This window comes from Denticeps clupeoides, chromosome 9, assembly GCF_900700375.1.
Source record: "Denticeps clupeoides chromosome 9, fDenClu1.1, whole genome shotgun sequence".
Taxonomy (NCBI): Eukaryota; Metazoa; Chordata; class Actinopteri; order Clupeiformes; family Denticipitidae; genus Denticeps; species Denticeps clupeoides.
The window spans coordinates 10,233,859-10,245,586 of NC_041715.1; the positions used below are offsets into that span (position 1 = coordinate 10,233,859).

At 42.8% G+C, this 11,728-nt stretch overlaps 1 protein-coding gene across 1 annotated transcript in view; it reads left to right on the forward strand.

The window, feature by feature from the left end:
* Window positions 1-11,728, forward strand: part of LOC114796848 (low-density lipoprotein receptor-related protein 1B-like) — a 130,924-nt gene that overhangs the window by 1,630 nt on the left and 117,566 nt on the right. The window contains 5 exon segments of the mRNA XM_028991344.1: window positions 191-307; window positions 409-582; window positions 3,345-3,473; window positions 4,363-4,527; window positions 5,638-5,799. Coding sequence (XP_028847177.1) covers window positions 191-307; window positions 409-582; window positions 3,345-3,473; window positions 4,363-4,527; window positions 5,638-5,799 — 747 coding nt within the window.

The window sequence follows — 11,728 nt, forward strand, 5'->3', positions numbered from 1 at the left end:
GGCTTGCACAGATACAGTGGTCCAACTGTACCTGTTTGGTCAATGTAAAGCATTTGAACTTTATGTAAATCCAAAATCTATCGGCTATTGAACTTCAGTTGAGCCAATTAAAAACATTGGATGGACCTTTATTGACTTGTGCACATTGCATACAGAAAATGTGAAAAGTCTCTCCTTCCTCCTTCTTCAGGACTGGCCATTGATTACTTCAATCAGCGACTGTACTGGGCTGATCCAGAGCTTTCAGCCATAGGAAGTGTGAGGTTTGATGGGTCAGATCCACAGGAAGCCATAGGTGCCAAACATGGTAAGAAGAAGCTTCCTGTATTTACAGCATCATTTTATTCCTGTGGCATTATACTGAATACTTGTGGCAGTATGTTGTAACAATGGTTGCTTGACCCTCAGGGATCTCCAATCCATATCAAATTGATATATTTGAGGATTTTATCTATGGAACTGGACTGAAAAATGAGGTTTTTAAGATACACAAGTACGGCAAACAGCATATGGAGTATCTGAGTTTGGGTGTTGAGAAAGCCACAAATGTGATGGTTTCGCATCGTTACAGGCAGCAAGAGGGTAAGTAGCCATGCCACTGCAACAAATATGGTCTACAAACTTCAAAAGCATGAGTCATGTGAATAATAGTCTGTTTTTGTGGCATAGAATTATGGATACCAGACCGATATAAGTTTGCAGAGTGGATTACGATGATGCACTATACCTGTGTTTAACCCTGTTAGACCCAAATATAGAAATAAAAGACACATAATAAGCTAATATGATGCATGAGCTGCACTGTGGCATGGTGGTTAGCGATGTGACCTTACACCTCCAAGGTTGTAAATTTGAATCCATGCGCTACATGCCTTTACTCCAGTTCTTCGGGTTTCCATCTAGGTTTAGGCATGCACACTAGATGAATTTGAGACTGTAAACTAACCCTAGATAAGAATGTGTGAGTGAATGGTGTGTGTGTGTGTGCACACCACCGCAGTCACAACCATGAGTATCATGACTTCCCAATTACTACCACACATTCTAAGAGTAATAAACAAAAGTGCCCAATCATGTCCATAGCCACCATGGCAATATACACATATCATCCAATGGCACTGTGAAGTGAACCAATGAAATGTAAGGTATGAGTTATTGGGAAAGCAATTTTACCACAGAAAAGCATGATTTAAAAAAGTCGTGGCTGGGTGGGTAGTTAGTTTTGAGGAAAGCAGGAAGTGACACCCAGAAAGCAGTTCTATGGTGTCTGTCTAATTCTGCAATTTTTAGAATATAATTGGTGAATGAGATCACAAAGTCTTAGTCACTTGGAATTTTGAAACAAGTACAAACAAATAAAAAATTCATGGCTACTCTGTGAGATAATTGTTACTAAAAAGCTTTCCACACACTTGTTCCCTCTCCAGCAGGTTCATCTGCACAGAATTTATTTATTTATTTTTTACTTGACACATGGTCTTAAAAGCACAACGCTTACGGCCCACAAAACGGGGTAAAAAAAGCAAGACCAAGCACAGTTAAATGCCCATGTGACATGTCTGTAAATAGAAAACCAATTTAAAATACAACTCTTGACAGAGGCGGCCCATTACCCAGAATTCATGAGCAGTGTAAACTTCTGCTTCAAGATACTGTTTTGACTCTTGGTTAAACTTAATGTAATGTTAGCAAAGGCTCCAATGTGATACATATGCTGCCTTAAGTATTTGTGTTTCTGAGCCATCATACTCTACGCTTTGGCTTCAGAAGAGCCCTTCATGATGTTTGTAACCTCTGTAGTGCTAATGGCCCCGGAGCTCTGAGAAATCATTCTTTTTTCGGGGTGTCTTGCAGCACGGCAGCCAAGTCTGTCCCTGTTGACTTATTAAGTCAGAGATCTAGTCCAGAGGAGGAACTTGTGCACTGCCAGCAGAAGTAAGGAATAAGGTTTGATATCTTCAGCAAAACCCTGACAATGCCCTTTTCACTTTCTTTAAAAATCCGAGGCAGCTTTGATTCCATTGTCTCCCAAAATACTTTGCATTCCACTGTAATTCTACCTTTTGCGTTTGTTAAACGTTGTCTCGAGTATACTGCTGGGAGACCTTTGGAACAATAATGTGGACCACAGCAAAGCTGTTACTCGGAAATTCCAGTCAGTTGTGTTTCAAAGATGAGAAACATTAAAAGAGCAACACAGCATCCAATTGGTGATAATTATAGGACCGTGCAGTGCTTTCTCACCCCTATTCTGTAATGAGGCTGCAGTACATGTGGTAACAGCGTTAATATCAGCCCTAAGGTGCTATACTTGACAGACTGTAATGCGGAGGTAATGAGTTTTAAATGAAACATTTTCCATTTCTTTTTAATTTCATGTGTATATCACACCTTACAGTGCCATAATGCAGCTAAAAACGCTCTTCTATTGTAAACTGGTGTTTTTTTGTGTGTCTAATGTTTTGGCATGTGTACGCACCTATTAGCTCTCAACATTATGGCTGACATTAAAATACAATAACATGTTCATTCGTTTACATGGGAGGCAAGTACCACTAGAGGGATCCCAAGTACCTCAGTTTGAGAACCAATTTTTAGCTTTTTAAATATTACAGACATTATAATTATTATGGCACCACAGTTAGTGTAAAAAAGTACATTTGCACTTTTACTGTTCATTTGTACTCTGATTGCTTACATTTTTTTCAGATAATATTTTATTGTTTATAGCTGCTTTGTATATTTTTGTTTCATGTTTCATGTTGCTGGCAAACTGACAGAAAAATGTCGCTAGCATCTGGTACAAATTACTACCTCATATCAAATCAAATAAACTAACTTTATTGGACAAGAGTACTCCTGGGGGTGGCAGTCATACTATAAATCAAATTTCTGGTTATGAGCCATTTACATGAAGCTGCTTAGCAGCACCAACAGCTGATCATAGAAGGAACTATTTGAGAACTGTGATGAACTGTGTATCATGTATCTTTTGTGTTTATCATGTAGATGAATATGTAGTGAAAGCTTTCAAAATTTTACTCAGCCTTTGAGGATCCATGAGCACCTGTATCAGATCTAGTTTATAAAAAAGAGCTCCTAGTTGCTGTGAACTAGGAATACTTCTCAAATGAAGTCACTGAGAATGATGTCTTCTCATGTTCGTTTGAATGCTCATTATTTGGAAGCTAGGATGTGTGTTCTTGTTTCATGCGAGAATGCTTAATTTGAACAGAATTCCTGAAGCCAATGCTGTAGTTTATACCTGACCCTATGAAAGGGCAGATAATGTGATGCTGGTCTGCTAACAGCTGCCATCTGGGTGTGGTTCTCTCTGACTCCAGTGTTGGTCAACCCCTGCCTGAAGATGAGCTGTGACTTCATGTGCCTGTTGAACCCATCTGGTGCCAGCTGCACTTGTCCTGAGGGCAAGACTCTCATCAATGGCTCCTGCACTGACCCCAGCACTTCAGGTAGGGCTCCTACACCCAGCAGAGCCCCAGCCCTCAGTTAGACAAGAGCCCAGGTCAAGGTGCCTTCTGGTCCACCGTAGTAGCACTGCAACGCTCCTTTTCTTATTAAAGTATTCAAAGTGAAATCCCATTTCAGAAATTCTCTACAACTCTTGTCTTGAAGCATTGCCCAGGATGAAATTCCAGCAGTCTCATTTATCATTGTAATTCTAATTCAACGGTCAAGTGGTCTGGAGGATATGAATAATTGTGTATACACAACATTTATTATACCATAGGTTCCCCTTTCTACCGCCAAAATAACCCTGACCTGTCTGTGACTACACAGCCCCATACACAGCAGTCAGAACCTGCATTAACGTTTTCAGCTATTTGAGCTACACTAGCCACCAATGCCCCTGTCATCTGATCACCAGTTTTTCTTCCTTACACCACTTCTGGTAGGTCCTGAACACTGCAAATCAATCACATCCCACAGGAGCTGCAGTTTTGGAGATGCTATGATCCAGCTGTCTAGTCATCACAGTTTGGCTCTCGTCAGAGTCACTCAAATCCATACACTTGCCCATTTCTCACTGCTATCAACTTCAAGTACAAAACGTTAGCTTGCTGGCCAATGTATTCCACCCACTGGCAGTTGCAACTGTAACAAGATAATTAATGATGTTCACATCAGTACATACTGAGCTGGTTTTCTTGTACTTGCCTGTAATAGAGACTTTACTTTATTTTAGACTAGATTTAATATGATATTTTTGCTTGTGATTTTGTTAACCTTGTAAAAGTGAAAGATAATACCACATTTGACTTTATATTCATGGATGTTGTATTGTTTGGGGTGGTTGGTGAGATAGATGAATATGAACTTGAGTCTTGTGTTGTGTTGAAGGGGAGCTCTGCCGGCCAGCCTGTGAGAATGGAGGACGCTGTATTGCTAATGAGAAGGGGGGCTGGCGCTGCTACTGCTGGCCGGATTTCTCCGGAGAACGATGTGAAGTGAACCACTGCACCGACTACTGCCTAAACGGAGGCACTTGCACCGGTTCGCCTCTAGGTAGGTGAACCCTTCATCTGGAGTTTTGTCTTTGGGCTTAGCAGGGGCGAATCTGACAACTTTGCTGGACAGAGAGGAGATTCAGATTATGTACATTTCGGTGACATTTTCAGACGGACTGGTCTAGTCACCTCAATGAGAGGTCAAAAGTCATCCACTGCCTTCCGCACTGATTCGGTGCGATTGATCATGGCGTGTGCTTCTGAGCTTTCAATTAAGATTGACAGCGACACGGCAATGGAGAGAAGCTTCGCTCACATCTATAATCAGGCAAATGACAAGCTACACTGAGCTCACAGGGAAGCAATTAGCTACAGAATTGCAGCAGTGGTCCACAGGCATGAAGTCTCCATTTAGGTTGTTACAGGAGCTGCCTGCTTTTTGGACTCTTATGTGTTAAAAGTTTTGTGAACTGGATGAGACATGATAAGCTGTGAAAACATGTGGTTGTGTAGAAAATTAGATTTTCTGTTTCCGTATTTTTCACAATGTCAGTCAGATTGAGCTGGGATGGTAGTAGCATAGTGGGTAACACACACGCCTATGAAACTACTCAGAGTCATAGGTTCAAACCCCACAGTGTCTCTGAGCAAGACACTTAACCCTGAGTGTCTCCAGAGGGACTGTCCCTGTGACTACTGATTATAAGTCACTCTGGTAAAGGGCATCTGCTAAATTCTAAATAGGTAAATATAAAATGAATACTATAGGAATTGGTTATATATAACTAAAATGAACTAGAATTGCTGGTGAAAGAAGCTTCTGTTCTTTTGCACTTTCCCATGTATCATATTTTGGTACTGGTACTGCTCTGAAATCAAGGCTTTAAGGGGTCTGACAAAAAAAAAAACTTTTTTTTCTGATAAAACAATTTAAATTAAACTGAAATTATAAACACATTTCACAACCATAGTCAGGTGCAAAACTGTTAAAGTGAATGAAGGAGAAAAAAAGCTCTTGCCCAATTAGGTATTATTGATTATCAAGATTTGTGCAGAAATATTTGGCATTGATAAATCCAATGACTCTTCCACCCTGCTCTGTTACTGCCCCTCTTTTATAATTTTTTCATAAATGGCATTTATTAATATAATTTTGTTTTTTCTCCAGGACGCCCAACGTGTCGCTGCACTCTGGGCTTCACTGGGGCCAACTGTGAGCGGAGGGTGTGTGACAACTACTGTCTGAACGGTGGCACGTGTGACATCAGCCTCGGGAACCAACCCATGTGCCGCTGTATGGCAGAGTACACTGGGGAACGCTGCCTCTACCGTAAGATATGTTGATCTTAGCTGCTAGCCACTCATCTACGATGCCTCACATGAAGGAAGCCAGAGTTGAGTTTGCGTGTTCTCTGGATTGTCTGGTTTCTTCCCACAGCTCAAGGACATGCTGCTTTTTGCTTAATTACCACTGGTCCCTGTGGTTGTGTGTGGTTAGCCTGGTAATGACCCAGTAGTCGATCCAGCTTCTCTGCATCCGCGACCTGAATAAATGGGGTTGGGAAATTGTACTTTAGACAAAGCTTCACAATCAAGCTGTGACGCGCGACATTACAAGAACAGTAGTCGTAACACCCGCCAAATGACATTTGGCCGCACTTCAGCACTGTCACACTTGCCTTCAAAGTGTTTTCTCCAGTCTGTGCAACGTGCAAATAAAAAAACAATCGTTCTCTCTCTCTCTCTTTCTCTTTCTCTCTATCCTTCCAGCCAAAAGGCCAGTGCCTAGCTACAAAAAAACATTTGAATTGGTCTAGCTCACAGTGAGCTCTAAATGGCACAATAACAACCTTGAGGTGTTTCTGCGCTCCGCTGATAAAATGTTTCCATGCATAAAGTCTTTCTTATTATAATTTGTTGGAAAACAATTTTATCTGGGCAATATTAATGCATGTATGCAGTTGTGTACCCAAGGGGCCGTGTTTTCATCTCCCTGCTGGCAGACATTTGATGCAGATAATTAAATCTCTGTAAAATTCCAATTAAACTGCCAGATTTTCCTCCCAAATCCATTCCAAAATCCTCATTAATTTTTTTTTTTCCCCTCTTCCTTGGACAGATATATGTCATCATTACTGCATTAACTCCAAAGCCTGCACACTGTCCAGCACTGGCCATGTTGAGTGTGTGTGTCCCGCCCGATACGAGGGCCACAAATGTGACATTGACAAGTGCCTGCGGTGCCACGGAGCGCCGTGTACGATCGACAGCGATTCCGGAGACGTGTCCTGCAAGTAAGAACTTTCTAGCTCTACTCAATCAAGGGAGCTGCACTGCAGCAGTCATGTCTATTTTTGAGTTTCTATGCTAACATCGAGTACTCGTTTTAATCCAGCCAAAGTTCGAGTTGTCGGTGAAGAGGCGACAGCAGATAAGGGAAGAGGGAAAGTTTGCAAGAAGTAACACACTCTAACACAACTGTCGCTCTCAAAACAATGTTTTGCTTGATTGTTCTAGTTTAAGGGGTGAGGGGTTAAGGGTTAAGGTTCAGAATGTAATTTTGTTCCAACCAGCAGAAAATGCTTTTTGCCTAAATTCTTCTGCTAAGAGGTTTTTTAAAACCAACGTTCAGATTGGAAGTGCCAGTATTCACTTTCTGAACCTGAACAAGTCAGGTTCTAAAATCAGCCCATTTTAATATTTTCATTTTAAAGTGCTCTCTGTTTGTTCTGTGAAAAATATTCTCTGGCAGATGCTCTTTCGTACTGCGTAGTTGAATTCATTTTCATTAGAAAGATCTAGCAAGTTACTTTGTGACCCACCTCCAGTGTTCAGTATGAATGAGCTGTTGACAACTTCAGTTGAAACCAGAGTTTTGTCCAAAATTTAAGAGACTGAGTGATCTTTTGTTACTAAAGCTGGATTTCCATATGTTGTGAAAGCCATTTTGATTAAATACATATGTATTTTTAAATACATATGCCCTTTAACTGCACTCTATAAGCTACTCTATAAGCAATCTATAACTGCACTCTATAAGCCTTATCATGTTACCAAAATGTGTTTGCACTTCAAAGGTGGTAGTAGCCTAGTGGGTAACACACTCGCCTGTGAACCAGAAGACCCGGGTTCAAACCCCACTTTCTACCATTGTGTCCCTGAGCAAGACACTTAACCTTAAGTTGCTCCAGGGAGACTGTCCCCTGTAAATACTGATTGTAAGTCGCTCTGGAAAAGGGCGTCTGATAAATGCTGTAAATGTAAATGTAAATTTTGATCAAATTAAGTCAGTTGTTATTACACGTTATACACAATTTCAAATCGGGCAAATATTTGGTTACCTAGGATCTAGTCAACTGATAAATGGGTGTCTAAATATATAGAACAGCAGATAATCTGTAATTGTACATGTTTCAAATTCAACTATAAAGTGTCCAGAGAGTGCAGATGTAGAAGAGTCAGTCTTTCCTGTAGACGAGGGTTCTTCAACTCTGGACCTCGAATCAAAATGCAGACCTTGTCTTCAGGCCTGCAATAAGTATGCTTAATATGGATTGATTCTGATTGGCCCTAGAGGATTCTCATCTGGTTCGCAATGGCAATAGAAGGTTGGAAAAATCTCCAGCACCTGGTTCTTGAGGGCAATAAGTTTATTGTCCTCCTTGAAAAATGTCTTCTGCTGCCCTTCCTCCTCCAGCTGTACGACTGGCAGAATCGCATCCAGCTGTCAGCTCTGTGATGGTTACTGTTACAACGGTGGCACCTGTCACCTGGATCCAGATACCAACCTGCCTTTCTGCCAGTAAGTAATGCGCTTAATGGCTAATCAGCCAAAAAAAAAAATCCCATTTCTTTATTGACGCCAATTTCCTGTCAATTACCCGGCACAGGCCTCTTTTTATACGGCTTGTAATTTTGACCATCAGTTTGAAACTGTGCTGTGGTGCTTAGTGCTGATAGCAGTGTTAGCGCAATGCGTTTCTCCTGAGTGGGTGCAAATTTGTCACAGCGGGGAGCACTCCGGTGCACTCTCTGATAGACGGAGGTAGACAGAGACAGGCTGTGCCATGCAGTACTTTCTGTCGTGGATGAAAATAGCAGCTCTGAAAAATGAGCTGTCTGCATGTCTCCTGTGACAGCCTTGAAAAATAAATATGAGTTCATTGTTGCGTTAGGGCCTTGGTACAGTAAGCATGTTCTGGTTTCCGATAGAAACTTAATTGGGGTCCTGGCCCGGTTGTAAAGTCAGGAGCACGAAGCAAATGCATTTAATTATGTTATTATATATTTTATCCACTGATTATGTAATTCCACAATTTCACCTATGATTTCACCATTAAAAGCTGTGCTTGTCTGTAAAACAGTTTTATCATTACACCATATATATGGTGTAAACCATATATATTGCAAAGTTGGTGTATGGTCCATGACCTAGTTCTTTTTTTTTTGTTTATTCAATTGAAACTTTTAAAAATACTTTTTGAGTTACTACGCAGATTACACAACACACACACACACACACACACAACACACACACACACACACACACACACAAATGTAGTATAGTGTAAGATAAATTGTGTCACTGTATCAGAAATGTTGATTATAGTGGTCCAAAAACTCTTTAAAACCTCTTCATACCTTTAGCAACATTTTTTGCGAAATGTGTGACACCACCGAGGGTACGGAATCAATTTCTATGCAAATGATCTCATCTGCCTTTCTTTAGGGTTAACAGATCTTGATAATGTGCTTCATTCACTTGCTTTGAGCCTCAGTGAATATATCAGATGATGAATTTGTCTGTGTCAAGAAATCATAATGTTTGACCTTGTCTGGTCTCACGCTAAGATATTATAAATAACACTGGGCACGCATAGCCAGAACCAATTCATCTCATCATGTACGACAGACTTAGGGTATCTTAAAGGAACTTTATCAGCACATGCGTCTTCCTCACAAGATCATCCACAAGTGGAGAACGCCGGCTGCAAAGGGGTCAGGATAAAGGCCAATCTCAGAGACTGTCACATTAAGGCACAATAAGATTCATTACATTCAAGTACACAGTGTTCCGTCAGATCAGGCTCCTGTTCTTAGGAAATGTATCAGTATATACAAAAGTTTCTACGGTAACATCATTGCCCATGTCAAGAAGATAAAGAAAAATGGCGATATAACAACATGATTGAGAGCCTCATATTGTCACGTTCAGAACATTTCCAGGTTCTCCAGTTCCCCGTGTTTTTCATTTGTTTTGTATTTGCTTTGTCTCGTGATCCCCTGAGATTTGTTTTCATCTGTGATTAATAGAAATGTGTCCCTGCTGTGTCGCGTCCTTGTTCCATCATTCGTCATTTTTACTTTTGTTTGGTGTGTTCTTGCTCAGTGTCTGTGTGAGAGCTCGCGTGCAAAGTTTAATTTATTAAATCCCTATGTGTGAGTTTGTAAGTATTTGCATCCTTTGTCTTTCCCACCACGCATCCCTGACAAATATTTACACGTGGTGTTTGTTTCTCTTAAGGAATTGAATGTATTGTTGTAGATAATATTTGAATTGATGCTTTTCAACTCAATTCAGAAGTGATACTGAATTACAATGCAATTATGGTATTAAAATAATATGATCGGCAGAAACACTATAATAATCCATTTAAGCATAATGCTTATACGCTGTATGCATTAAGAATAAAATACCTTGCTCTAGACAGATTTGCAACATCATCAAAATGCAAAGGTCCCCTGATAAAAGAAAGGACATTTGAGTGTAACCGTAGAGACCATTTTTGTTCAATGAAAGGAGGATACATAACAGGACCTAGATGTGGAGACACACAAATTTCTGTGATAAATTTTGAGAGAAAAAATTCAATGACTTCTTAGGAATGACACAATCTTAGGAAAGGAGTTACAACAAAAGGAGAGACAAAAAATAACCTAAATGTTTCAACTAGGTTCCAAGCAAATTACCAAAGCACGTTGAATGGTGATATATCAATATAGATATAACACAGTATTCTGCTGACACTCTGTGCGCGGTATCAATGTTTTCATACCATGATATATTCCTGACCTCGAAAATAAAATGGTTAAATGGTTATTATATGGTTGCTGCAATACCTTCAGTTCAAGAACACTTGTTATAGTACTACTGAAAAACAAGCGAGAGAAAGAGAGGTGTGTAATAGTGCATTTACATTTACAGCATTTGGCAGGCGCTTTTATCCCGAGTGACTTACAGTACACGAGTACTTTAAAACGTCCATCATAGCAATCCCTCATTTGTGTCACGACTACGGACTTACGGGGGAAGGAAGCGCAGAGGTTTGACATGCTGGGAACGGGGTTTTATTAATACAAACAATAAAGAAATACAAATAAACAGCGGCGCGGTGGCCGAAAACGATTTAACTTAAATAACGAACTGAAACAAACCCGTAGGCGTGTGGCGATTGCCAGAACTCAAAACACTCATAACAAAACCAGGTCAAGTTCGTGCAGAGTCCACGAAAATGCCAGCAACCCCGAACGGGCGGAAACTTCCGGCATTTATGGGGCGTCAGGATTGGGTTCCGGTGTGGAGCCCAGCTGCAGGCAATCCTGACAGAGCCCCCCCTCCAAGGGCTACGTCCTCGGAGCCCCAACAGTACCATCAGTGGAGGCGGCGGGGCGGACGGGGCAACCACAGGGCTCCTGCCCTGCTGTATCCTCCCCTTGGAGGACCCGGTCCCTCGGGCTGGCTCCCCGGCGTGGTCAGGCGTGGCGGCCCCGGTCCCTCGGGCTGGCTCCCCGGCGTGGTCAGGCGTGGCGGCCCCGGTCCCTCGGCTGGCTCCCCGGCGTGGTCAGGCGTGGCGGCCCCGGGCCCTCGGGCTGGCTCCCCGGCGTGGTCAGGCGTGGCGGCCCCGGGCCCTCGGGCTGGCTCCCCGGCGTGGTCAGGCGTGGCGGCCCCGGGCCCTCGGGCTGGCTCCCCGGCGTGGTCAGGCGTGGCGGCCCCGGGCCCTCGGCTGGCTCCCCGGCGTGGTCAGGCGTGGCGGCCCCGGACCCTCGGCCTGGCTCCCCGGCGTGGTCCCGCTTGGCGGCCCCGGACCCTCGGCCTGGCTCCCCGGCGTGGTCCCGCTTGGCGGCCCCGGACCCTCGGCCTGGCTCCCCGCGTGGTCCCGCTTGGCGGCCCCGGACCCTCGGCCTGGCTCCCCGGCGTGGTCCCGCATGGCGGCCCCGGACCCTCGGCCTGGCTCCCCGGCGTGGTCCCGCATGGCGGC